Genomic DNA, 26,412 nt, shown 5'->3' on the forward strand with positions numbered 1-26,412 from the left:
TTGGAGTCACACAGGGACCCACAAAGATCTTTATTTACAAATGAGCTGAGGTGAACTTCCCTCATGTGTTACAAAAATATATGTATATATACACTCTGCACCTGTAAAAATTCCTCAGAGGTACATCTACTGTTGGAAGGGGGGGGCGGGGCGGGCAGGGCAGGGGTGTGGGGTGTGGAGGGCCCTGGGCTAAGAGCCAGGCTGCTCACATTCTTCAGGTGCCGGCAGGGGGAGAGGAAATTATGAAAGAAAGAAACTGGGAGACGTCTTAGAGGTCAGATGTCAAGAGTAGGGGAATGATCTGGAAATGACAAAGGGTTCTTACATCACGTGGATATGAGCAATGATGTCTCATCTTTCCTCACTGTTCCCCTCTGAGGCGCCTGGAGCCGTGGGCCCCCCCGGCTGACCCCTGCAGCCACTCCAAGCCTCTCAGAGCGCAGCAATGGCCTTGGCAGCCACCTGGCGACCCAGAGACAGGCTGAGGTCCGTGATGGCCAGAACCACCTTGGGGCTGGACATGGCTGACACCTTCACCAGTTCTGATACCTGCCACAGACGGACAAACGGCCGCTCACTGGGGCTACCTGGTGGTGGCCCCGGTGTCCTGGGAGGAAGGAGGCCCCTCCTACTCTGACGGCTGTCACTGAACCCCAGGCTTCCACTAAGACTCGCTGCCCCATCTGAGCCCGAAGGTGGGGACCGGCCGGGCCTGGAGACGAAGCACTCACGGTGGTAAAGGGCATGAACTGCAGGATGCTGCCGCGGCTGCCCTGCTCCAGGCAGTCCACACACTCCTCCATGAACCACTGCACAAACTGGGTGTGCGGGCCGGCGGTCCGCGAGCCCAGGATGGAGGAAATGAGCAGGAACAGGTTGGCTGTGCGGGATGGGGGGAGAGTGAGCACTCCGTGAGAAGGGGCTGAGAGGAATCAGGCTGGGAGGTGGTGGTGGCACCAGAAAGCAAAAGGAAAGAAGTGCTCAGGATGCCCCCCAAATGGGGGCGTCCAAAAGAGGAAGCGTGAAAGGAAAACGAGTGAAGCGGGACTAAATGGGAGTCGGGGTGACGGGAGAGCCAGCGGCCGGGGAGATGGGGCAACATAGCAGGAGTGAAGGGACACCAGGAGGACCCCTCCGGCTGCAGCGCAGTGGGAGGACTCACCCAGGACTCGGTTCAGCGGGTCTCTCATGTTAACCGTGTGGAGCTGGGAGGCTGACAGGGAGCTGCTCATGGAGCGGTCGGCTGTGGGGCCAGGCAGAGGGGGCCTGAGGAAAAGGCCTCCTGCGTTCAAAACCCCCCTTCCCAGGGGATGCCCTCACTCGTCAGGCATGGAGGGCCTGCCCGGGAAAGGTCCTGGATCCAGAGTCACAGAGGGGCCCCGAATACAGACATCCCACAGGGAGAGGAGAGAGTACATTTGGTGAACACCGCCAGGCGCCCATCTGCGGCCTGCACGTGGATCAGGCCACTTAATCCTCGCAATCCCATTTTACAAAGAAACCAAGACTCAGGTTTGCTGAGTGGCCAAAGGTCACAGGGTTTGTAGGTGGCGACCTCAACATCTTTCCTCTGCCCAAGTGCACAGTTGGTGATTTAATCCCTAAAAGGCCTTAGAGAAATGTCTAGACTCAAGAGAAATCTCTGGAAACAGGAAAAATTAAGTGCCACAGGAGAAGCCCTTGGAAAAGGGGGCCTGGAGGGGAAGGGGTGCTCTTCAGGCAGGAAGAGTGGGGAGCAGCCCCGTGTCCCAGCCCAGACCTCAGGGGCCGTTTCAGGGGAAGGAAGGCCAGAGCTGGTGAGTCAATGGCACAGACTGTGCCTGAGGCAGTGAACTCACTTGTGGTGAGTAAGGCACGGGGAAGGGACAGTGGTGCATGCGGGGCTGGGCTGGGGTCTGGGCAGAAGAGCATCAGTCCTTCGGAAGAGGTCCCCAACAACCCTGGGCTCTCGGCAGGTAGAAAACAGAGCGCAGTGGGGAGCGGGATGAGACAAACTTCCCCCACACTCTCTCTGACCCGCAGATATGAGGCAGCCACGGACCACACCAAGCAACTTTCCCAGGCGGGGGTGAGTTCCCAGGAAAGGAGCAGCCCGCCCAGCCCCGTCCGCACGCTCACTGGGACTCACTGGGACTCGAAAGGACGTTGGCGTCTTCCTCATTGGAGCTGAGCAGTCGCATCAGCTTCGAGGGCTGCATGTCATCCAAGGGGAAGAGACTGATATAATCCTGGAGGGCGGGAGAGTCACTTTTACACCCTTGAGTCCCCAAATTCCCTGTCATCAGGGAGGAGAGCTGCAGCTCACATAGGAGTGAGGAAGAGTCAGCTCCCCATAGGCCTCAGCCGGCATCTCCAGCAGGACCAGCTTCCCTTACCCTCCCACAGCCCTAGTGACAGACCCCCTCACACAGTCACCCTTACAGACGCTCGGCCAACTGAGCCCTGACGCAGCCACCCAAGGAAGGTGTCTCTTACCACAGAAGGCCCAGTAAATGTCCTCTGAGCACATGAATGAATGCGCCCTACCTCGATATCTTCACGGTGTCTCTTCTTCTGGCGCGAGGATGCCTGTCCCTTGTGGGAAGAATAGGAGCTCAGGGCACACCAGACAGCTAACCTGGCAAAGGGTTCCAGGGAAAGAAGGTAAAGTCAGAGGGCCCCAGAGAGGGTTTCCGTGCCGGTGCTGATCAGGCCCCAGCTGACAGGGCTTCCCCACAGCCCAGCCCCCCGGGCCCCATGCTGTGGGGACTCGAGGCTCTGAGAGAATCCTACTTGGCAAGCGCAGTGCCAGGAGGGTCCATGAGGCTGTGCCACTTAGAGGAATCGGTGAGCAGGCCAGGCAGGATGTGGCCCAGCAGGACCAGGGTCACTTGCTGCATGTCCAGACAGAAGATGGAGTAGAGCAGCTCCACCGCCCGCAGTGTGTGCTCCTTCCGCGTCTCCTTCAACAGCTCCTGGAGGGGCCGGGGAGGGAGATTTAGCAGCTGAGGGCTCCAAACACGGGGTTCTCTGGGAGAGCACACAGGGGGAAGCCTCGGGTACTGCTCCATCCCTCACTACGCGTCAGCCCCTGGCCACAGCTCCCTGAAGAGGGGGCTTCCCTCAGAGCCCAGGAGCCCCGAGGCCAGGACCTGCCTCTGTGTTCCAAGGAATCTTCTCACAGCACTTAAGAGGCCTCTCAGAGAAGCCCGGCTGACCAGGCTGGGTGCAGGGAAATGCGGGGACAGGACTGACTTTGGTGCTACCAGGTATTTTCTCAGAGGTCTCCCTGAGTCTCGAGGATACCTGCTTCCCCAGCCTAGGTCTGGGTGGGTGTCTGGCCCACACCCGCTGCACCCCAGGTACCTTAATCAGGTTGTTGCAGAACCAGTAGACGCCTCCCATGTGCAGCAGGGTGTCAAAGATGTGGATGGAGCGGCTGTCCACCCATCCTTTCTCCAGCACCTTGCCAAATATGTCTGTCAGCACCTCCTTGATGGGTCGCTTGGGGGGCAGCAGGTTCCAGTAGGGCATCGTGTCCACGCCCGTGGATGGGAACTTGATCTGGGTGGCTGTCTGCTGCAGCACGTCAGCACACATGTGCTCCAGGATCGAGCTCATGATCACCACCCTGGGGGAGGGGGGAGAGGACGTGAGATTCAGGTTCGGGCAATATCAGGTTCAAGAGTGGAGCAAACATCCAGGCCAGACTTTTCCCAGGACTCGAGTTACGGAAATATTCCTGGGGAACTAACCCCATTCTATGCTGAGGGAGGAGACAAGAAGTCACAAAGCCCTAGCAGACCTGCCCCTACCAGTCCTGCTCCTGGGAGGCCTCTCACCTGATGGGACCAAAGCCTGTGCGTGGAGGGGGTGCTCTCCTCCCCCAGGTTATTCCAACGATATATTCCTATTTTCTCTTTTCATTGTCTCCAACTTCCCCCATCCCCCAGAGCTGGGGCCCTGCCAATCCCTGGACATAAATAAATATGATCACTTCCCTTTGGGCTGAGTGCTGGGGGGGGGGGGTCCCGCCCAGCCTTGGCCTCCTCCCAAAGTAAACTGTTACTTCCAGGACAATGGCCCTAGGACTGCCCCACAAGACTCTTCCCGGCCTTTGGTAGCTGGGCAAATAGAAGCGTATGTCCAGGAATTTTCTCATACACAGTCTTCAACCGTGAATGCAGTCCGGAGTCTGAGCGCTAACTATTCCTGGAATGCTGGGCAGCTCTGGGAAAGCTGCTAGGACTTTCAGGCCCACTTTTTCCCACCTGCATGATGCACCCACAGATTTCTGACTATTCTTCACCCAGATAGGAGTCAGGGTGCTTAGCGTGGATTACGTCAGAGCACACCCTCCATTACTTGTGGGAGGATGGATGTGAGGGACAAAGGAATAGAGAATGATGTGAGGAAAAAAGATGTGATCTCACAGACCCTCTCCAACCGTGTTTTGGTTCAATGTTTCCACCTCCTCCCTCTAGGAGCATCCTGAGGGCCACCTGGTGAGTCCTCTCTCCTAGCTTACTGCTTGTACATGCTTATTCCATAGCAGCGCTGTTCACAACAGCCAAGAGGCGAAGCTACCCAAGCGTCCATCAACCGACGAATGGATAAACAAAATGTGGCATATACATATGATGGAATATTATTCTGAAGGGAATTCTGACATGTGCTACGACATGGATGAACCTTGGGAACACTGTGCTAAGTGAAATAAGCCAGGCACAAGAAGACAAACACTGTATGATTCCACTTACATGGGGTACCTAAAGTAGTCAAATTCATAGAAACAAAGTAGAATGGTAGTTACCAGAAACTGGGGGAGGGAAAAGGGTGAGTTGTTACATGATGGGTACAAAGTCTCAGATTTACAAGATGAAAGGTTCTGCAGATCTGTTCCGCCCCCCTCCCCCCACCCCCCACCCCCCACAATGTGAATACCTAACACTGCTGAACTAGATACTTAAAAATAGTTAAGACAAATTTTTTTAGGTTACATTTTTACCACAATTATATTAAAAAAAGGTTATCGGAAGGGGGAACCAACACCACTGAACTCAACGTCTGAAGTCACCAGGGAGGTCCTCCAAGCCTCTAAAAAGCCAAGGCAGGGCAATGTCACAAAAGATAGCCAGATAGGGGGATGACGAGGGTAGGCAGGCTGAAGGCTTATAGTTTTGCAGATGGGCTCATAGTTCCTAGACAGTGATAGAGCTAAGATAACCACTCTGTTCTTCTGGTAAGCTAGTTCTCCAGATCTTGAGGTCTTTGAAGACAGGAATCATAGCTATTTGGGGTCTGTATTTCTGGGACACAGCAGGTACTGGATTATAAACACTCCAGGCGCAGAGACACACACTAAATCTTGCTGAGTCAGTGGGTGAACACGTAAATAAGAACGTGGGTGAGTGAGCAGCATGTTTTGGGAAGGTAAGAGAAGAGGGGGATATTGGTTGTTGGAGGTGCTGGCTTCTCACGACAGGCCTACAGAGTTCCAGAAGCGAGGGGACGGGTTACTGACCTCTCATTGTAGAACTGCAGGGTGTTCTCACTATACAGTGGCCCTGCCAGCTGGCGGATCATCTGCAGAGACTTCTCACGCTCATCCAGCCCCAGCATCCGCACGTGGGCCACAAGCCAAGCCACAGCACACACTGCCAGACTGCACACCTTCCCCTTGATATTATCTGTGATTTTCTGGGGGAGGGGAAAGGGTGACTGAGGCCACTATCTTCCCCTCCCTGACCATCACTTTCCCCAGCCTCTGTGGGCAGCTAAGTGCAGCAGGTGGAGTCCTGGACCACATCCCACACCTCTTTTCACCACAAATATGCTTTTTCCAAAGTTGCCTGGGTGGGAGGGAGTGGCTAAGCCTATAATTACAAGAAAGATCAACATCCAAACATGAGCTCCTGGATTAAGGGTCTTCGTGTTCTTATAAAATGTAACAAGCTATCAAAGACTGGCTCTGTGTCTCAGGGAGAAGAGAAGGCTGCTGGAAAGGTGGGGCTACCTGGATGGACTCGAAGGCCAGGACCCCGTTCTCCCAGGCATTGAGGATCTCCAAGATGGCTGCTGAGATGCTCAGACAGGCTTCATGCCACTTCATCTGCCTGCAAGGGGTGGGAGTGAGAGGAAAATCACCACGGGGGAGTGTGGGATGGGCTGAGGGAGAGGGTCTTGGCCTACCCCCGCCACCACCCTTGGACCGGGCACCCGGCCACTGACACCAGCTTCATCTCTGAAGAGTTGTTGAGCAAGGCCACCAAGGATTCCACTTTGGTGGAGTCGGGCCAGAAGCAGGGGTGGTCAGGGTTTAGGATCTTGCCCTCCTCGGGCATGCAAGTCTGCATCCATGTCTCAAAGAAGGGCACCTGTGCTCCTGAGCTCGACTCAGACAGAATTACCTGGGAAAGGAAGGGAGCATCAGCAGCCAGTGCCCCGCCCCTCCGTTTCCTACCCCACCGCTTCTACTTTCCAGCCTGAAGAACTGAAGATGAATTGGTCTAAGGGAGAAAGATGAGGGGGCTATGCTGCCACCTAGTGGTGGGTGTGGAGGTCGCACTGAAGGATTATGGATGTGACCAAGGGGGCATCCGTTGACCCACCAGGGGTGGGGGCACCATAGTTCTGCAGCCAGCAGAACCAACTGGCTTAGGAGACCAGTGGGAGAGAGGGGACCCTAGTTATTGGCCATTTCCTTCCCCTTTTCCCCGCCCACTTGGTGCCCCTAATCCTGGCTGCTTTCCTCTCACTCACCTCTGAACCATAGGTCTGGGCCACGTGACACAACATGAGGAACGAGATGTCAAAGAGCAAGGCGCGCACTGAGGCTGCTTTGGCTATGAAGAATGAGAAGGCTGACCCCACTGCCTAGGGCAGGGCCCAAAGCCCTTGTCTGGGTTGGGAGGGGATCAGGATTTGCCTCAAGGAAGGTCAGTGATCAAGTGGCTTCTTCAAAGCTCTGAGGCTCAGAATCCTTTTCTTGAGTGTCGATTGGAACATCATCCCTTCCTTAGAATCAAAGAATCCTGATACCCTCCTTCTCCTCAGTACCCAACCAAATCATAAAGGGGCAGAGCAAGAGACAAACAGGTGGTTTGGGAAGAATCCTTTTCCCAGCATTCCCCTCTTTCAAGGCTCCCCAAAAGCTTCAGTCCGTCATTGTTCAGGGGAGAAAACAGCCTCCCCAGGATAAGCAATAGGCCCTCTGCCCTCCCTTATTCTCTGCCTCCACCACCCCTCCTGCAGTGCAGGGTCTGGAGGTGCACAGAGCTGACTTACCAAGTTCTTCATTGCCATGTGTCGTGAATTCATTCAAACTGTGGGAGGAATGGAGACAGGCTGCACCAAGCAGGGCAAAGAGTCAGGGGGCTACACCTGTCCCGAAAGGCAGTCACTAGAGTCTGAATTAGGGATTACACTTAAAATGAACATCACTACACAAAAAAGAACTCTTCCTATCTGTTTTTAAAAGATTTCCAAGGCGGGGCACCTGACTGGCTCAGTCTAAAGAGCATGCAACTGTTGTGAGTCAAGCCCCACACTGAGTGTAGAGATTACTTAAAAATAAAAATCTTAAAAAAAAAAAAAAAAAAAAGATTTCCAAGACCCAGTTAATGGCTCACTGGACGGAGCCAAGTTCTACATATCAAATTCCAGGTCAACCAAAACAATTAACAGAGTTTGAGAACTCCTTCTTAATGATTGGGTGCACCTGAATCCCTCCACGCCTGCCATTTTATGCCTCTCAGCTCATCAACATGCTCAGCTGCAGAGAAAAGAGCACTTCACATCCAGAGACCTGGGCCTTCCCCCAGCATCTCCCGTGGGGATGGCCTGCCTTGCCCTGGGCATCTCCAGGGAGACCCAGACTCCAGCGCCTTGCCCTATTCTGCTACATCCTCCTTCAGACATGCCTCCCCAACCCTAGCCAGGGGCTCAGCCTTCCTCACTTGATGAATTTCCGGGCGAAGGATTTAAGCTTCCCAGTGGCAGCAGCAGCGGCCAGCAGCAGATCCAGACTCTTCCCAGACAGCATGTGGCCCAGAACTCCTAGCAGCCCCTCTGGGGACTTGGAGTGGTCTGCATCCATCGTCTGGGGATATGACAGGAAATCAAGTCCTGAACAATACTGAACACCCCCCAGATACAGCCTAACCACAGTCTCCCTCTCTGTATGTCTCCATTAAATGGGATACTACAACCTGAAATTTGATCTACATCTTTCTGACTCTGTTCTGGAAAACCATTCCCCAAATCCATCCTTGCTCTCTAATCCTTCCCTCTCAACTAAACTGGGATCATGGTGGTGGTGGTGTGATGGTGGTGATGGTGGGGGTGGGGTGGGTGAGGTCACTGCTATGAGATTCCCCATTGCTTCTGCAAGAGCAGGTGAAAGCATCTACCAGGGTGCCTGGCTTACAGGTAATGCTCAAGCTCAACAGAGGTTATTTTCGATGGCAGCTTCCCCGCCTTCCCCCTTTCTCTACCTCCAAAGTAACTACGTATAAAAGCCGGAAGACAAAGAAGTCTATGACCTCTGTTTATTTATCTGGAAGTAGAAGCAAAAGTGGAAAAAAGGAAGTCGTGACCCTGGAAGCAAGGAAAGGGCACACTCACCTTGAGGATATTTGTGACAGTGGGCTCTGCCCGGAGGATCAGCCCAGGATTGGGCTGGATGTTGGCATTTTCTCCGGATTTCAGCTGGGGCGCGTGTTCCCGGTCTGCTGCCCTGCGGCCATAAGCAGTTGGAGAAGGGAAAAGAAATAGAGGTAAGTTCCTGACTTACAGAAGCAAAGGCCCAGAGAAGGTGGGGAGCACAGGAGAACCTTTGTGGCCGGGGTGATCTTTATGAAAGCATATTCACGACCACGATTGCTTCAACTTATCACTGATCGTTACTTCAATTTTGAAAGCTCACTTCATATTAAAGGAAGATTTAGGATTTTTACTTTGCTTGCAAAGGAGGGTGGGAGTTCAAGCGCAGCACCTAAGGGTGCAGAAACCAGCATCTGCTGTTCCTGGGATCCCTAGGCCTGGCCCCAGGCACCTGCAACCCGAACTCTAGACAGAGGGCAAAAAGGCACCGGGAAGTCTGGACTGGACATGAGAGGAGGAGGGCAAGCGGCCCATGGGCCAGCCCAAGGGAGCGCACACTTACCGCTTGGCCATGAGGTTGGTCACGCTGGCTTCAGACAGAAGCCCCTGCTTGCTACATTCTTGGAGTAGGAATTTTGTACAGTCACAGCTGTGAGGAGAAAAGGTGATGACGGGGGAGCAGGGCAGGGGTTACTGAAGGGTGGGAACAATGGGCCCCTGCCTGCTGTCCTCCCTCCTTCAGGATGAAGGATGTTTGAGTGCCTGAGGGACGCTAGAGGGGCGCAGGCACTCGGCAGCTACAGGGCTGCCGCCTCCTGCCCAGGGGAGCAAACCAGGAGACAGTCTCCTGAGAGGAGCAGGGGGGAGAGCCCAGAACATGTTCCGGTGCAGTGGGGGTGAGCAGGGGAGCTCGTACTTGCAGCGCTGGTCGGCTTTGTCCAGCAAGGGTGTGAGCTTCAGCAGGAACTCAAAAGCACAATTGACATCCTCGGTGAAGTCCTACAAAGACCCAGAAGGTGCCATCTGGCTTCTAGGTCCTCCACTACACCCCACAGCCTGTGATGCAGACTTAAAAGGACACCCCACTGGATATAAACACCGACAAGTCGGCTGTACCCACCACAGGCTTCCAGTGACATGACAGGAAGGAGTGTAGAGCACCATGGCCCTCCACCGGCCCCGGGACACCTTGGGCAACCTTGCCCCTGGTGCGGCCTGGCCGCCTCGCGGAGGATGGGCGTGACGCTCAGGTGCCCACACGCTTCCAGCCTTCCCCCAGGGGCCAGAACACAAGGCTGGCCCTTCCCTTGCCCTTGTGTCTCCAGGGTGGAAACAAGGATTCACCAGCTCCTGTGCCCCTTCCCCATCTCATTTCTTCAACCAACCTTGTCCCCGTGACAGTATTTCTTCAACTTAACCAAAACCTGTGGAATCTAGAGGGTGAGACAAGAGGAAAAACAGGAAGATGAATTTCTTCTCTCACCCAGAAAAACAGCATCCCCTCCATCCCCCTGCCCTGAGTAGAGAGACAGGAACCCTCCCACCCTGGAAATAAAATCACTCTTAGGGCCAAATGAGAAAGCTGAAAGGCATCCAAGTGCCCGGTGCCCCCCAGTCTACAGGACACAGGGACCCCTCACTTCTGCTGGTTCCACAAGGAAATGCCACAAGCAAAAGGGAACTCGATTCAAGGGCCGGGGCCACTTCCCTGGCTCCCATAACTGCCCTGCACCAATCTGGTTGATGACTGAGCTAAACAGCACCTGTGTGCTAAAAGATGGAGGGCGCCTGCCAAGTAGGCTAAATATAGCCCTGGGACTTTCAGAGAAAAGAATCAATGGGAACTTGCACTGGGGGACCCAGCAGGCTGCAGACAATGCCAGCGGGGAGAAATGCGGGACAGAGATCCTGGGTGTCACTGCTTTTCCTGAGAACCATTTCTAGACTCGGCTCTCTGTTGCTCCCCTGTCCCAGGTACCTTGAGGAAGGTGAAAGCTGTCCACTTGAGCTCCTCTGTACCCTCAGGAGACTCGATAAGCCCCACGAAGCAAGCTTTCCAGATTTCCAGGACAAAAAGTGGGGTGGGGATATGCTGTGAGAAGACCCAAGAGAGAAGCCTAAAAGGGTGCCCATCCCCTTTCATATTCTGAAGGCCCCGGGGAGGCCAGGAGCTGATCAGGTAAGCTCAGAGACTGTGTACGAAGGGTGCTCCCCAACCCCAGTGTGAGAACAAGAGATGTCAGGCGAAATGGCACTGCCACGTTTGACAGCCATCTGCTTTCCACCCCGATCAGAGGAAACCCAGTTCTCCCAAAAAGTACCAGAAGAATCCTCCCCACTGCCCCCAAGTGGCCAGCCCAACATGCTGGCAGAGAAACAACTCTGGAACCCCAACCTGCATGCGCTTCACCATCATAAGCTGTTCCACCAGGGGCTGCGTCTCGCCTGTCAGGTTCATGGTGCCCTCGAGCAGGACCACCGCATGGACTGTGGGATAACCAGTCTTGTGCAGCTGCTCAGAGTGCACAGCCAGCATTGTGGGAATGCTGAAGGGAACGGATACATGGGAGACAGAAAGAGTTGGAGGGCAGGTGAGCAGAAGGGTGGGGGCCAGGGGTCACATCTCCCTACCCACACCCAGGGCCTTTCCTTGCTCCTTCCACTACAATCAGCCTGGGAGCCTGGTACCTCCTAATGAGTGTGCCACACTGCTCAGCCTGGCTCCGGAGCTGGGGGTTGCTGAGACTGGCCAGGATTTCACCAAGCTTCAAGAGAGAATGCTCAATGGCAGTCCAGGAGGCTGGCAGAGAAAAGGAAATGCAGACACACAATGGGAAAAGAAGAGAGGAAGACAATGGCCCTGAGCTCCTCGACTTTGGCCCCCCTGGGACCTCAAAACCACGCACAGAGGCTTCCCCTGAGGATGACATGGAGGCCAGGGGCCTGAGGGCAGCATGCACTGTTTCTAGAAGGGGAGTGAGCACCAACACCGAAGTCCCTAGAAACTATTCCCAGAGGCCTGCCTTCTAGGGGATGCACGTGGCTGACTTTAGAGCCTAGGTACAGTTCAACACAGACAGTGGCAAAGAGAGGCACAGGGGGGTTGGAGTCCAGTGGCTGGAACAGGGAGGTGGCCACAAATTGCATCAGGAGTGGCCAGCCTTGCAAGTGGCCATCACTCTCTACCCCAGTCGAGCTAGATTCCTAACCAGGCTTCTGGGTTCACCCACACCCTGTCGAGGCCTTTGCTCTCACGGCTCTCCCCCTCTGTGGTGCCCCAACTCATCGCCACCTCTCAAACCACTCTCCTCTAGCTTTTGTTCATGTCTGGATCCTTTGACAACACACCCAACTGGTCCAACCCGCTAACCTCTCTGCCTAAATGCTTGAACTCATGGTCTCCGCTACATTATTTAGCACTTAATTATGAGTCACTTATCCTAGTTACAACTCCAGAGGGTTAAATGATGATGAATACTGGCACCAACTAGCCCGTTAACCTCCATGTGGCATGGGAAAAAGAAACAAAAAAATAAGACCTGAGATCCATTAAAATTAAGTTAAATATTCATTCACTTTTCGGCCACTAAACATTGGTCAAGTGTTCAAGATAGGTAAGATACTGTCAACAAGGCCCATTTTTATAGACAGGTCATCTTTCTGGACTTCTCACAGGCAATAAAACATACTTTGAAAAGTTAACAAATATACTAATCCTATAACAAGTTCTCCAAACATGTCCTGAAGACCTGGATGTAACCCATTCTAGCATTGTTGTTACTGGAGAACAAGAGATCCTTAGGTGGTCTCAAGCCACAAGACTGTGGTCTTGGGCAACATGTCCAGAAAACCAGTACTTCCCTCCCACCGGGTGATCTATCTCCTTCAGGCTCTGGAGGGTTTCAAGAGTTAACATCTGCACTTGAGTCAAGCGGTGTAGGATACAACAGGCCTGATAGCAGACAGGTACCATGTTCAAAGGGACATGTTAGGCAACACTCAAAAACAAGAGTCATTTACTTTCAGGAGATGAGTAGCGCGGAGACAAACACAAGGATGGATGGTGTACTTCTCTTGTCTCTAACTTCATCCATGTTTATCACATACTAGTCTTGCTCCCCACTAGCATGTATGCTTGTTGAGGGCAGGGACCCTGCCACATGCTCCTTTGGTAGCCCCCCACCCCCCATCCCCAGCACCTGGCACAGTGCTGGGCATACAATAATGCTCAGTAAATACCTGTTGGTTGATTGGCTCGGGTGCCACCCTGCCCAAGTCCCTGGGATGTATGCAATGCTTATGGGGAGAAAAAAAAGGAAGTGGGATGATTTCAGATCCTCCTGGAAAGAAGTGGGATGGCATCCTGCCTCTCCCCTTTCAATTAAAGAACCAGCTATGGGAACAGTGGAAGGTGGGGCTCAGGGGAACCAGGGGACATACAGGCCTCCTCTAGTTTGGCGATGTGGAGCAGGGCCCGGTTCTTGGTGCTGCTGAGGGTCTTCTCCAGGCGCTGCAGGCACATGGCAAGCTGCTTCTCACCAGCTGCTGGAGTGCCGGCCTCCAGCCCCTCCCGGAGCCGCTCTGCAGAGGCTGCAGTGCAGCGCAGCAGCCAGTGGAGGGCGCTGAGAAGGGACCGGCACAGCCCGATGCACTCCTCTGCTTTGCCATGACAGCTACCGGGAAAGGATGCAAAATCTGTCTTGGCTCCAAAGGCTGAAATATGACCCACACCAATCTTCCCCAGAGTGGCTGGCACGCCCCTATGAGGGAAGAGAGCTGGGAAGCTAGCAAAGTCCTAGGGAAGACAGCCCCAACTTCCACTGGACAAGATTTCAAATGAGCTACTCCAAAGAGAAGAGGTCTTTTATCCCAAGGGACTAAGTAGAAAAGGATGGGGGTGGGTGGGTGCAGAAGAGCAGAGGGGAAAGAAGTGTGGGAACCCACAGAGTTGGCCTCAGTCTACATGCTTGGAGCTTCTCCTTTAAGCTAGGATAATACCGGAAGTTAACAAGCCCTGCCATTACCTCAGCCGGTCACAAAACATGTCCATGATATCCAGCAAAGCCTGGACACACAAGTCCCGGGAAAAGTCATCAAACTGCAGAAAGAACAGTTAATGATACCACAAACATCCCAGTTGACCTCTGGTCTCACACATGAGGCAGACGGCATATTCAGAATTCCTACTCATCTTCCCTCCAACCTCAGGTTTCAGACTCGGCATTCTTTCAACATTGGAAGTTGGCTCCTAATTGCCAGCCCCCCACTTCCCAGGATCTCCCTCCCTCCAGTGGAACACAGCAATGCCATCCAGAGGCATCACGTGCTGCCTCTCCAGTCTCAGAGTGTACGTGACCGCGCAGGCGAACAGAGGGGGTCCCATCTGTCACTATCATCTCTCTGCTCCCATGCCCTCCACCTAGCTCATAAATGGCTATGGTCATACCTTACTGATTGCTGTGAGGACAGAGGAGTAGGACACCATCTGGATGGAAAGAAGAAAGATAAAGTTCAGACAACTAGCGTCACAGCTGACAGGATCAAACACTGACACTTCAAATTTCTGCAGCTCAAAAAGTTCAACCCCTTCAACAGGCCTTCCTCAACCCACGAAAAGAGAGGCAGGAAAACTAGACATTGTCCCCATCCCTGCTTCTATCAAAATCACCATAAATGACACCATGAGCATACACCCACTAAGATCAGGGTGGGCATTCCAAAATGCCGTGTTTCATGTTCACATGCCACTCATTGTCCACTACATACAAGGTTAAAATAATTGCTAGTAGGCAGAAGAAAGGATAGAAATGAGGTTATGTTACTTTACTCCTACAGCTTCTATAGAGTAGGAGAGGCTCTGTCAGCACAGACCCTGGTGCAGGGTTCAAACCCACAAACTGTGAGATCATGACCTGAGCCAAAGTCGGACGCTTAACCAGCTGAGCCACCCAGGTGCCCTCAGAGTACTTTTATTTACAACAACTGGAGATGAAGAAACATTTCCTGCAATGAACAGGTAATACCTGCACACTGAAATTGTAGTGAATTTCATGATACACACTCTGATTCTCTAGGATTTACTCTCTAGGACTCCTCCAGGACACCTTCTCTGATCGACCCCAACCTCCTTCCCATGTGCTCCAAGTAATTAATCCCCTTATACCCATCATTACACAGCAGGTACCTGTTGCCCCCACCAAACTAGGAGCTCCTTGAGGACAAGGATGCTTTTACTCAGTGACCACCATGAACTTGCTATGATGTTGGTAGAATGAATAAGTAAAAACACACCTTTAGATCAGCATTTCTCAAAGTAGCTTCCAAAGTTGCACTATCCAATAGGGAAGCCACTAGCCACAAGTGGCTGTTTAAGTTTAAATTAAATAAAATTAAATATTCAGTTCCTTAGTCAGACTAGTCACATTTCAAGTGCCCAACAGCCACATGTGGCTAGTGGCTACCGTTTTAGCACAGATACACAGCACTTCTGTTACTGTAGAAATATTTATTGCATGATGTTCTTCCAAAGATTCCCCAAGATGTTAAGAAACTTTACACACACACACAGCTTTTGTGTGATATGAATTTAAGAAACCACGGACTAAATAGCTTTCTTTGCTTAGCTTTGCTGAGTCATAATATGCTTGTATATAATGAGAACCTCTAAGATAAATGGAAACAGTAAATAATACTTTCCAAGCTTATCTGACTAAGAGAAAGCCTATCTGAACAGTGAGCTGAGAACAGAAACAGTGGTGAATTTATATCTGTTTCTCTAGAATGTAGCCCAGGCTTAGCACATAGTAGGTCCTCAGTAAGCTTTTATTACTTTGGATTGGTGAATTCTAGGAACTAGCATTCTGAAAAAAAAATGTATTTAAAATAAATCTCTATTAGTAAAACCTATCCATAGGATTGGAGATGTAGTTGAAAAGAAATAACCAATGTGTCCTGCATGAAATTAAAACCTAGAGAAAGTCTATTAAGTTGTCATATTTAAAAAAAAATTTATTGCATGCTGATAAAATATAAATAATACTTTAGAAAGTAGTTAAAAATCAGTGGCAAAATACACTGTAATAAAAAAGATTACAATGATAGCAGCTGTCAGGATAATCACCTGCTTCGTGGGTTGTCTTCCCAAGAGGAATAGAAATTTCCAGAGATTCAAGAGGAAAGTGAAGTCAGCCTCAATGACCTTAATATGGTGAATTTTACATGCATGGCAATGCCTTCTGTGTATAATTTCTCCATCATGTGAACAGAGTGCTCTCTGTTCAGACACATTTAACTAGTATTCTTAAATAAACAAGAGCAAAATACACAGAGGACTTAAATACACAATTAGTGTTTAGTACAACTCACAGCAAGATGTTCTGTGAAGCCATAGCTGGTGTCTGATGGTGATCAGAAAGTTGGGAGCCTGCCTGGGCAGAATGACCATAACGTTCCAGACAAGTATTTGTTTATTTATAACTGATGTCCCCATAGCAAGAGCTTGGCAGAGAAATGAACCTTGTTGGATACCAACCTGAAGAGGGAGCTGGATGTTCCCACTGAAACTAACCCCAAACTCCCGGAAGAGAAACCCCCAATTTTCTACGTTCTGAGAGATGCAGTATGTTCTAATGTATTTATGGTCTCCAAATTCAGAATTCTGTCCAGTAAATTTTAGCTAACAATATCGAGAAAGCACTGCTACCCTTGAGACCTAGAACTACTTTCCACACGGCGAACTGTTTTTCACAGCAGGATTTAACCTATTCCAGTCTACTGTGTCTATCAGTGTAGAAGCTCTAAGCTACCACCAGACTCTGAGGCTGAAGACCGTCTATGTGTCCGCTGCACACCTGGCTAGCCCAGACTGACCCTGCGGCTGCTCTCTCCTCTCCTCTTCATATTCAACACCCTCAGCTACTCCTAAGTGCCCTCTCCATGCACAGCACTGAACTGAAGAGCCTCTGGACTTGGAAGGAAGAATCAATTACTAATTTTGCACAGCACTTTACAATGCTGATTGTAGTGAAACTCCTGCATATATATTTATTTCTCTCTCACTGTTACTTTGGCCTTGTTCTCCTTCTTGCCTTCCCCATCAGTGTTTACATGTCTCAAGATTCTGCCATTTTTAAGAGAAGTTCCCGCAGGGGGCACCTGGGCGGCTCAGTCGGTTGAGTGTCCGACTTCAGCTCAGGTCACGATCTCACGGTCCGTGAGTTCGAGCCCCGCATCGGGCTCTGGGCTGATGGCCCAGAGCCTGGAGCCTGCTTCCGATTCTGTGTCTCCCTCTCTCTCTGCTCCTCCCCCGTTCATGCTCTGTCTCTCTCTGTCTCAAAAATAAATAAACGTTAAAAAAATTAAAAAAAAAAAAAAAGAAGTTCCCGCAGACCACCCCTCCCCCCCATTTCCAATTAATCACCACTCTCTCTATCCTGCTCTCCACAGATGGGAGTTCTCCACACTCGCTGTCTCTACCTCCCCACCTTCCGTTCACAATTCCACCCACTCCAATTACTTATGTCCTTACCACTGTAGGAATCTCCTCATTGAGCTCATCAACAAACTGGTTAAACCCCATGGATACTTCTCAGTTCCAATCTCACAGACCTCTCAGCAGCACCTAACACCAGGAAACACTTCTTCACTCTTTGATCCTCTTCTCTCTTGGCTTCTCTCGATACCACGCTCTCTTGCTTTTCTTCCCTCTTCACTGATCTCTTCTTTTCAGACTCCTGTGAGGCATCTTTTTCCTAGCCGTGTTCTCTACGACTGTGATTGGTTCCTCAGGGATTTGGCTTGGGTCTCTCTTGTACTTACTCTCCACCCTCTCTAGGCACTCCTGTCAATGCGCACAGCTTCCATCACCATCTACAGTCGACAACTCCAAAATCAACAGTGCCAGTCTAGGCCTCTTCTTCTAAGTTCTGGACACATATGTTGAAGGACCTACTGAGTATCTTCTCTTTGTTAGCCCACACAGGCACCTTACTTAACAAGGCCAAAATCAGTGTCATCTCCACCCCTCAGCGGTACCCCAACCTTAACAGCAGCCCTACTCTTTTCCCACTGTCTCCTTAAGATCCCATCAGCCATCGAGTCGTCCAAACCAGAAACCTAGACACTAGCCATGATTTCTTCCTCTCTCTCATGTGCCTCATCCAGGTAATCACCAAGTCCTCTCTGCCACCTCCTGAACAGTTCTTGAATTCATCTTTTTTTCTGCTGCTACTTCCCATGTTTATGCTAATATCATCTCTTACCTGAATTTACTGCAATAAGGGTTAATCAGGGGTTGGAAAACTATGACTCGCAAGCCAAATTGGACCCATTATCTTTTTTTTTTTAAACAAAGTTTCATCAAAGCACAGGCATATCCATTTACTTATATACCATCTATATATGCTTTCAAGCTATAATGACAGAATAATGGTGACAGACACCACATGGCCTGCAAAGTATTACTATTTGGTCCTTGGGCAAAAAAAAAAAAAAGCCTGGGGCGCCTGGCTACCTCAGTGGAAGAGCATGCAACTCTTCATTTCAGGGCTGTGAGTTCAAGCCCCATGCGGGGTGTACACATTACTTAAAGAAATACATACATATATAAACTTAAAAATACACACACACACACACGTACATATTCCAACTCATATACATACATATATATATTCCATCTCATATGTATATATACGTGTATTCCAGCTCGTATATACACGTGTGTGTATATTCCACACACACACACACACGTGTATATTCCAACTCATTCTTCAAGCTATAACCGGAGTGATCTTTTTTTTTTACAAGTGTGATCTTTCTAAGATTAATCCACAAATTCCCCAAATCCAGAAAGTCAAAAAAATCCCCATTAAAATATAATAGGATTTTTACAAGAATTTAACAAGCTGATTTTAAAATGTCTGGGAAAGGACAGGGTGCCTGGGTGGCTCAGTCAGTTGTGCGTCCAACTTCTGCTCAGGTCATGATCTCGTAGTTCAGGAGTTCAAGCCCCAAGTCAGGCCCTGTGCTGACAGCTCAGAGCCTGGAGCCCATTTCAGATTCTGTCTCCCTCTTTCTCTGCCCCTCCCACCCTCCCACTCCATCTCTCTCACCTCCAAAAATAAATAAACATTAAAAAAAAATTTTTTTTAATGTCTGGAAAAGGAGCACCTGGGTGGCTCAGTTGTTTAAGCATCTGACTTCAGCTCAGGTCATGATCTCATGGTTCATGAGTTTGAGTCTCACATTGGGTGAGCTCAAGTCCCACTTCGGGTGAGACTGTACCCCACTTAGGGTAAAACACGAACCCCACTTTGGGTGAGTCCCACCTCTCTCTCTCCCTCTCTCTCTTTTCTTTTTTTTTTTTTTAATTTTTTTTTCAACGTTTTTTATTTATTTTTGGGACAGAGAGAAACAGAGCATGAACGGGTGAGGGGCAGAGAGAGAGGGAGACACAGAATCGGAAACAGGCTCCAGGCTCCGAGCCATCAGCCCAGAGCCTGACGCGGGGCTCGAACTCACAGACCGTGAGATCATGACCTGGCTGAAGTCGGACGCTTAACCGACTGCGCCACCCAGGCGCCCCACCCTCTCTCTCTTTTCCTCTCTTTCTCTCTGCCCCTCGTGAGATTCTCTCTCTCTGCCCTTAGATCACTTGTGCCCTCTCTCTCTCTCAAAAAAAGTTAACAATAAATAAATAAATAAATAAATAAATAAATAAATAAATAAATATTAAAAATAGAAAATGTCTGGAAAAGAAAATGCCTAGGGGAGCCTGGGTGGCTTAGTCGGTTGAGCATCCAACTCTTGATTTCAGCTCAGGTCATGACCTCATATTTCTTGAGTTTGAGCCCCTGTGTTGGGCTCCTCGCTGGCAGTGCAGAGCCCGCTTGGTATTCTCTCTCTCCTTCTCTCTCTGCCCCTCCCCCACTTACACAGGGGTGCACACACACATGCACTGTCTCTTTCTCAAAATAAATAAATAAACATTAAAAGAAAGAAAAAAAGAAAATGCCTGAAAACAGCCAAAGAATTTTTGAAAAATTAAACTAAGGGAAGACTTGCCTAACCAGACATCAAACATACCATAAAGGTATAGTAATTAAAACAGTCAAATACTAGTGCAAGAAAGGACAAATATATCAATGAATTAAACTGGAATACCAAGAAATAGACCTTTGTCAAAAAAAAAAAAAAAAGAAAAGAAAAAGAAATAGAACTTTGTAAGAGAATTTAGGATATGACAATGAATGGCCTATTCAATAAAGGCAATTGAAACAACTGTCCACCTATTAGGAAAAATAAATAAATTTGGATCTCTTCCTCACACCACAATAAATCCTAAATGGATTCAACAAAATAAATACAAAAAACAAAAGTGAAGTGTTGGCAGAAATTAGAGAAGAATATATTTTGATCCTTGGAGCAGGGAAGGAAGCCCTTAAGCAAGACAAAAGCCATATAGGAAAAAATGGTTAAATCTGACAACAAAAACATTAAAAATTTCTGCATACTAAGAAAATAAAACCAAAAAGTAAAAAAAAAAAAAAAAAAGTGATAGAAAACCATAACAGGATTAAAAGATCAATTATATTAAGACACTTAAAAAGCAGTAAGAATTCTTGTGCTGATAAAAATGTTCTACATTGATTGTTGTAGTGGCTGTACAACTCTGAATATACTAAAACCCAATAAATTGTATACTTTAAATGGATACATTGTATAGTATGTGATTTATATCTCAATAAAGCTTTTACAATAACAAAAAAATTAGGACAACAGGCAAATGGTATGCATTAGCAATTCCCAGAAGATATACAGGGAGCCAGTAAATATGGAAAAAATGCTCAACATCACAATTATGGAAATACAAATTATAATGTGAAGGAATTTTTTGCTTATTCTATCCAGCATTGGAAAGGTGTTGAGAAACACCGTCAAACACTACGGAGGGGGTATAAACTGATACCATCCTTTTTGGAGGGCAATGTGCAAGATCTACTGCAATTTTTTGTTAATTTTTATTTATTTTGAGAATGAAAGAAAGCACGAGTGGGAGAGGGGCAGAGAGAGAGAGAGAGAATCCCAAGCAGGCTCTGCACCAGCAGCATGGAGCCCAACACGGGGCACGAACTCACAAACTGTGAAGGCCACAAACTGTGAACTCACAAACTAAACCAAGGCCAGGTGCTTACCCGACTGAGCCACTCAGGCGCCCCAGAATCTACTGCAATTTAACATGTGGGAATGCTTCAAGCTAGCAATTCTATTTCTAGGTATCTATCCTAGGGAAAACTCCCAGAAGTGCAGACAGGCTAAGTATAAGAATGAATGTTTAATGAAGCATCAATAAGAACAGTAAAAAATTAAAAGCAACCTAAAATACAGTACACATGGAACATTACGCAGCAGTTAAAAAGAATAAGGTAAATGAACACGTGCTCACATGGAAAGCAGACATAAGCCAAGAGGAAAAAGAAATAAGAAATACATGCCAACTGAGGGCTACTACTCAGCAATTTAAAGAGAATGAACTACTAACATACACAACCGCATAGATAAATCTCAAAAACATTTATGTTAAACAAAAGAAGACAGAGTACAGGGTATTGCTGGATGATACCATTTCTATGGAATCCAAATATAGGCAAGATTAATCTACAGTGACAAAAAACATTTAGTGGTTGTAAGAGGTTGGGCTAGAAAGGGGCACAAGGCAACTTTCTGGGAGAATGGAAACATTCTGTATCTTATTTTGAATGTTTGTGACATGGGTATATTACAATTGCTAAAACTCACTGAATTCATCTTAAGATCTGTACATTTTATTGCATGTTAAATGTCTATACAAACACATACATACATATCCTATCACTATCATACCATTCCTCCACTTAAAACTCTTTAAATGATTACTTGTCACCCTAGGATAAAGTCCAAACTCTTTAGCATCACTCACAGGTCCTTTGTGCCCTCTCTACCTCCTTCTTGAAGTGCTAGCCCAGCAGTTCTCAAAATATGATCCAGGGACCCCTGGAATCTGTGAGATTAAAACTATTTTTTAGGGGCACCTGGGTGGCTCAGTCAGCTAAGCATCTGATTCTTGATTTCAGCTCAGGTCATGATCTTACCATTTGTGAGACCGAGCCATGCATTGGGCTCTGCACTGATCAGCAGGGAGCCAGCTTGGGATTCTATCTTTCTCTCTCAAAATAAATAAATACATAAATAAACATTTTTTAAAAAACTATGTTTTTAAATATTGCTAAGATGTTATTTGCTTTTTCTACTCTCATTCTCTCACAACTGAACATGGAATGTTCCAGAGGCTCCATGACATGTAAATCATATAATTAAATGTCTCAATAATTATGTAATTCAGTAATGGGTATTTTCCACATGATCAATTCATGATATTATAAAATCATTCATGAGTAAAAGTGCAAGAGAAAGACCAATAGATCTTAATGTTAACAGTGTGTAAGAAGTTCATTGAGGGGCACCTGGCTAGCTCAATCCGTAGAGCATGCAACTCTTGATCTCAGGGTCGTAAGTTCAACCCTCATGTGTGTAGAGCTTATTTTAAAAATAATTGATTTTTTTTTAAAGTTCATTGATGTGGTTTCACATCACCTGCTGAATTTTAGTACATCAATGAATATCCAGTTATCTGAAAAGCTTATTAATATACTCTGTCCTTTTCAAACTAAATATCTGATGTGTGAGGCCAGATTTTCTTCATACACTTCAACTGAAATAGCCTATTGCAACAATTGAATGCAAAAACAGATATGAGAATTCAGCTGCCTTCCATTAAGCCAGACATTAAATAGATTTGCAAAAACGTAAAACAATACCACTTTCCTCACTAGCTTTTTTGTTTTGGAAAATACAGTTTTCATTAAAATGTTATTTATATTAACATGTAACATAACAGGCTTTATTTAACAGACATTACTTTTTGGTGCTTTTAAATAAGTTCATAAATATTTTTTAACTTACTCCGTTTTCATTTCTAAAATGGTAAATACGGATAGATATAATACATACAAACAAAAGCTTTGTGGGAGTCTCAATGGTTTTTAAAAGCATAAAAGGGTCCAGAGACCAAAACTACTGCTCTAGCCATACAAATTATTTTTGGTTCCTAAACATGTGATTTTTGCCTCCCAGCCTTTGTATGTGCTTTTCTTTCTGCTTTGTGTATTCTCACCAATCTGCCTGGCTAACTCTTATTAATAATAAGGTCTTGGTTTAAACATCACTTTCTCCAGAAAGCCTTCCCTGATTGCTCAGACTGAATTATTTGCCTTTCCCATGTACTCCCATAGTACTGTCTTAATCTACATCATAAATCCATCCTGTGACTGACTGCTTATTTCCATGTCTGTTATTACCCATAACTTCGTTCTTTCTTATGTGCTGGGATCAGGTCTTGTTCACAGCTATATCCCCAGGGCCTACACCACTCCCTGATGCATACAGGCATTCATGAACATTTATTGATAGAATAAGTTAGTGTACCATTCATCACAACCAGTGAAGTATTATTTTCAAAAGAAAATGGAGGCTCAGAGAAGTGATGTGTTCAAACAAATTCGCCTAGAAAGTGTGAGCTGACAACGTTACTCCAAGACTTTTACCTTCAAATCTTCACTCTCTGGAATAGGTGGGACAGTTTACCTGGGAACTAATGGCATACTTCAGGTAGGACAGAATGAGAGGATTGGGGGAAGGTCCAATCATGGCCTGCTCCAGTAGCGCTTCTGCAAGGGGAATAAACAAAGCAAGACTGAGTGGTTATAACTTTTCTGGGTTTAGCCCTCCCATCCTTCCTTCCTACTTGATATGAGACCTGCTAGGTTGAGAATGTCCCAGGTGGCTCCTTTGGGAAAGAATTTCTTCATGTTGATTGCCCACTGGTAGTCACTCCATCGCTCCTTCCAGGCTTGCAAAATGGCTTGCTTCAGGTTCACCACCTTCATGATTTCACTCTGAGAAGGGGCCGATGGAGGTAAGCTTTGAGGTGGGTGAAACTGAGCTAAGAGAAGAAGAGACTGTGAGGGAAAGAACAGGGGAGGGCAGAACAGAATGAAATGGGATCCAGGAAGATTTAAGGGAGACAAAGGAACTACGATAAAAATGGAGAAAGGACAAGGTAGAGATTCTATCAAGTTCCTCCCTCCTGAACCATCCCTTCCTTAAACTGGAGGACTAAGAAGAGGGGGTCAAAGGCGCTTAGTACAAAGAGTAAAGGTGGGAGCAAGGGGTTAAGCCTATTCCGATTGCCTAATTACGCCCTTAGCCCTGGCTAAGTCCCTCAGCCCCTACCACCCCAAATCCTCCATCTCCTCCACCTTCCCCAACCTTAAAACTATATTTCCCTATTTCCCTTTCATCCACCACCTTCCCAATTTTAAGCCTACCGTACAAGTTAGTTCTAGATCCTAGGAATCGCCATTTTGGCACTTATCAAAGAGCTTAACTTCTATTGGCTGAGAGCAACAAACATGAGCCAATAAGAACGCAGAAGGAGACAGGTCACGCCACGATGTTTTCTGGGAATTGTAGTTCCTTGGATTGGGCTAGAGAGGAAGCTAAGAAACTAAAAACTAGTCTGCCCTCATTGTTTCTCTGCTGTAGGGAAAAATATGTAAGAGCTGAAGCATCACAGAGACTCGGGGAGCCGAGGGGGAAGAGCTCTCGAAAGACCGCTAGCAAGCAGGCGTAGCCCCAAGACGTCACTGTCGACCAGGCGTTTAAATGATATTCTGACACCCTTTCATTACATGCTAGTTACTAGGCATAGCAGGGGCGTGGCATTCGTTAAGCAATACGTTTTTCTCTTTCCTGGTCTTTTTTTTTTTTTTTTTTTTTTTTTTTTTTTGGTGTTCCTACACCCCTGAGTCTACCAGAGTTCTTATTTCCACACCTTTATCCCAGAGGCGGCATTAGGGATTGATCAATTACACACATCACCACTTAACCCCCAAATCTGGCAGTCCTCCCAGAATCTCCTGGCCTTGCACACTGCTTGAATATGGGAAGAAGTAAAGAGGAAAGTAAGAAGGAAAACTGAAGTTAAGGTTATCAAAAATAAGGAAAGTCTAAGAAACTGTCATAGCCAAGAGGGCTTAAGGAGACACAAGTATTTAATGTAACTTGGTATCCCAGATGTCATCTGGAACAGAAGAACATTAGGTGAAAACTAAGAAATCTGAGTAAAGCACAGACAGTAGTTAATAACAACATAATCAATATTGATTGGTTCATTAGTTGTAAAAAAAAATACCATACTAATGTAATGTAAGAGGCTAATAAAAGGAGAAATTGGGTATGGGGAATGTAGGGACCCTCTACTATCCTCAAATGTTTTCCTGTAAAGCTAAACTATTCTCTTTTTTCTTTAAGTTTATTAAAAACAATATGATGTCTCGCTTATCCTATGGAACAATATTGTACATAATTATGTTCAGGGCTTTGGGCATGAGCCCTTCTTTCCCCCCTCTAGTGAGAAGCTCAAAAGCAAGTGCTATCCACCTCTGGCTCCAATGTCTGACCCTTCCTATATATAGCCCTTGTCCCTGCCCTGTCCTATGGACAGATCGTCCCTAACATTTATAACCGAGGACAAGAGTAAACATGAAGGCCCGAGCCAGTATCCTGCCACCCCTACTTTCAGCTCCCCCATCCCATACCCTAAGGGGGTTGATATCCCAGTCCATGAGGCCAAGTTCTGCCCATATTCCCCAGCAATCATTCTTTGGCCACCCTTTCAGTGGCAAAATCCGTCATCAGGGTAATGAATCTGGGACAGCAGTGTGCTCAGACTCTGGAAGCAAACTTGTGGCCCTTGGGGCAGAGAATAACAGGATCCTGGGTATCCAGAGCCTAATTACAACAGGGAGACAAGGATCCCTGTTCTTAGGGGTAGCGTGCAGCTGAAGGAGGGCCAGATCACATCTCTCTAAGGTCATTACTCCCTATGGCCTTTCTGCCTCCCCATATACCCAACCCCGCCCCCATTCTGGCCCCCTTTGTGCCTATCCAAGTGACACCACTGGGAAACAGTGTTTCTGTAAAACAGCTGCCAAATATATGGAGCCAAAGCTTCTGAAGCAGCAAGGAGGGAGAACCCAGACTCCTCACACTTAACCTTCAAACTGACCCCAGCCACACACACATACACTCACACTTGAGATGACCACAACCCCTGTTACTCTGCAGCCTCATATGAACCTGACCTCCCTTCTCCCAGGCCCCCACTCTACCTTTGCCTGCTCCTTCCTCTCACTCCTGCCTGGTTACAGCAGCCCAGGGCCCCCACCTTGGGCCATTCCTGGATCCTACAGCTCCCTTCCCATCCCCCATAGGCCAAACTGCCCCTCTTAGAGAGAAGCTGTCAACTTTGTGACTGAGTTAGTGGGTGTTGGGTACATTTGGGGAATATCTGGGCCCTGAGGATAGTGGTATTCTGAGCTTAAACCATCCCTCTCTGGCAGGAAGCCTGGCACATCTCTGGGGGATGGAGGGGTGCCTCCTTCCCACTTCACAGTGGCAGGGAGGCGGCTTTTGTAGTCAGGCCATCTGCCTTCCCTGTCCCCCACCTCTCACCAGCAGCTCCTTTTCTAGGCTTGGCAGGATTCCCCCCAAGAACTGGACTCCTAAAGAACTAGGAGGGCTCCCTTAGTTGTGGACACGGGCCATCTTCAATTTCCCTACTTTGACTGTCTTGCCTCTCTGATCTGTAAATATCAGAGACAGCCTTTCCATACACCACCTCTTTCCTCCACACCACATTAGCTCTCTAGAACCCACAGGCTCCCTAGCTGG

At 48.1% G+C, this 26,412-nt stretch overlaps 1 protein-coding gene and 1 non-coding gene across 6 annotated transcripts; both read right to left on the reverse strand.

Annotated features, from left to right (window-relative positions):
- MED24 (mediator complex subunit 24) lies at positions 1-24,059 on the reverse strand. 5 transcript variants are annotated; one of them, XM_047081238.1, is made up of 27 exons: positions 24,006-24,059; positions 23,435-23,620; positions 23,263-23,345; positions 14,030-14,068; positions 13,608-13,681; positions 13,024-13,256; positions 12,823-12,879; positions 11,272-11,383; positions 10,979-11,129; positions 10,562-10,675; positions 9,969-10,016; positions 9,500-9,582; positions 9,146-9,232; positions 8,605-8,716; positions 7,938-8,080; positions 7,267-7,304; positions 6,742-6,824; positions 6,211-6,389; positions 5,996-6,095; positions 5,504-5,679; positions 3,346-3,610; positions 2,773-2,954; positions 2,527-2,617; positions 2,129-2,228; positions 1,163-1,243; positions 732-880; positions 1-549 (listed from the first exon to the last, which is right to left on the reverse strand). In XM_047081238.1, exons 2-27 carry the CDS (start codon positions 23,562-23,564, stop codon positions 433-435), a joined length of 3,027 nt encoding a protein of 1,008 aa, XP_046937194.1. In that variant the 5' UTR covers positions 23,565-23,620; positions 24,006-24,059; the 3' UTR covers positions 1-432. The 5 variants fall into 5 exon arrangements, with proteins under 5 accessions (XP_046937194.1, XP_046937192.1, XP_046937195.1 ...); XM_047081236.1 differs by having other exon boundaries at positions 23,435-23,636; XM_047081239.1 differs by having other exon boundaries at positions 23,435-23,573; positions 24,006-24,045.
- LOC124513660 (small nucleolar RNA SNORD124) lies at positions 6,903-7,006 on the reverse strand. The gene has a single exon (XR_006962488.1). It is a non-coding gene; the product is annotated as a small nucleolar RNA SNORD124 (small nucleolar RNA).
- Positions 24,060-26,412: the final 2,353 nt, after the last annotated feature.

This window comes from Lynx rufus, unplaced genomic scaffold (assembly GCF_022079265.1).
Source record: "Lynx rufus isolate CCGP_SWC_20201006 ecotype Redwood Valley unplaced genomic scaffold, mLynRuf1.p SCAF_18, whole genome shotgun sequence".
In the NCBI taxonomy this organism is placed as follows: domain Eukaryota; kingdom Metazoa; phylum Chordata; class Mammalia; order Carnivora; family Felidae; genus Lynx; species Lynx rufus.